Source organism: Formica exsecta, unplaced genomic scaffold (assembly GCF_003651465.1).
Source record: "Formica exsecta isolate Colony F162 unplaced genomic scaffold, ASM365146v1 scaffold160, whole genome shotgun sequence".
NCBI lineage: Eukaryota > Metazoa > Arthropoda > Insecta > Hymenoptera > Formicidae > Formica > Formica exsecta.
In genome coordinates, this window is record NW_021848923.1 from 534,663 (window position 1) to 535,938 (window position 1,276).

The 1,276-nt window shown below is 28.2% G+C and overlaps 2 protein-coding genes across 2 annotated transcripts in view; one reads left to right on the forward strand and one right to left on the reverse strand.

Annotated features, from left to right (window-relative positions):
• LOC115233153 (DNA excision repair protein ERCC-1) overlaps positions 1-386 on the reverse strand; it is a 1,770-nt gene extending 1,384 nt beyond the window's left edge. Inside the window, exon 1 of the mRNA XM_029803439.1 lies at positions 70-386. Within this exon, the coding sequence (XP_029659299.1) occupies positions 70-151 (82 nt within the window). The 5' untranslated portion in view covers positions 152-386. The remainder of the gene's footprint in view (positions 1-69) is intronic.
• Positions 387-491: 105 nt separating this feature from the next.
• Positions 492-1,276, forward strand: part of LOC115233149 (STAM-binding protein) — a 4,729-nt gene continuing 3,944 nt past the window's right edge. Inside the window, exon 1 of the mRNA XM_029803429.1 lies at positions 492-833. Within this exon, the coding sequence (XP_029659289.1) occupies positions 712-833 (122 nt within the window). The 5' untranslated portion in view covers positions 492-711. The remainder of the gene's footprint in view (positions 834-1,276) is intronic.

Consider the following 1,276-nt stretch of genomic DNA (forward strand, 5'->3'; position numbering starts at 1 on the left):
ATAAAATAAATAAATATATACAATAATAAAATGGTATAATTTATTACGTTATAATTTATTATAACATACATTGGAAAGATGTAGTTTTAGCTTGTTTTGGTGGAGATACATTATCCAGATCTTCTTCATTTTCTATAGTGAGGTTACTCATAATCTTAATTAGCAGAGAATTGCTTACAATAAAACTTCTACCTAATTGATTGTTCCCAATCTATTCTTTCTTTCCACACACATGTGTGTGTGTGTGTGTGTGTGTGTTTTGTGTTAAACAAAAAAAAATTAATAAACACACACAAAAAGAAAGAGAGCAGAAGAACGGAGAAAAATTTTATAGAGTTTGTATTGACGTTTGACATGACATGCGCGCGAAACAGCTGACTTAAGATAAAGGAGATCTTAAAATTTAGAATAAGGAGATTTTAGAATAGAGAAAACTTACTGTAGCCGATCGAATACTTAACCTAGCAGAACTCAAATAATCATTTATATATACCTACATAAGTATTGTCAAGTACGGCGAGTCTGAATCTTGATCAAAGAGCGAAAGAACTTAAACAATCATTATATTTTTTCCCATCTCGAACATCAAAATGGCACCATAAAATTATCTGAAAAATTCCTCGATGTTAGAAAATTTGGAGAAAGTGATTGTCTTTTTTTTTCACAAACGCTTGTCAGTATTGGAAATATAGTTGTACTAACCTAAAAATAATGGACAAGAACAGGCAATTTCCTTGGAAGGAAACGGGTATTACAGATCCCAAGGAACGACTCAAGGCTGTTGCGGAGCACGCTTCGAAAGTGGAAATTGATCCGAATATCCCACCTGGAAGGTAAAAGATACACACAACTCATTACATAAAAATATACAATCATAAGATATATTTACTAATTAATAAAATAATACTTTTAAAAATTCCATAAAATTTGGAAAAAGAATTTTTAAAAAGATTTTAATGCACAAGGAATTAGAATCTTTTTGAAATGTTTGACCTCTTTATCAATTTTAAGATTAGGATTTTTCAGTTCGAAATTGTGTTTGTTGTTAAATTATGATTGCTTGTTTACTTTTATGCTTTATGATAAAGCTTAAAGATCCTTTAAATGAAGAATGAAATAGTGTGCGTATGTATCGAGAGTTTTTGGAGGATAAAAAAATAAATGTAATATAAGAAAAACAAGTCTCACAAAAATTTATTATAGTAGATTGCAAATTAAATTAATTGTTTAATATTTTACTGTATTGTAAGTTTAATATCATTATATATAAATATAT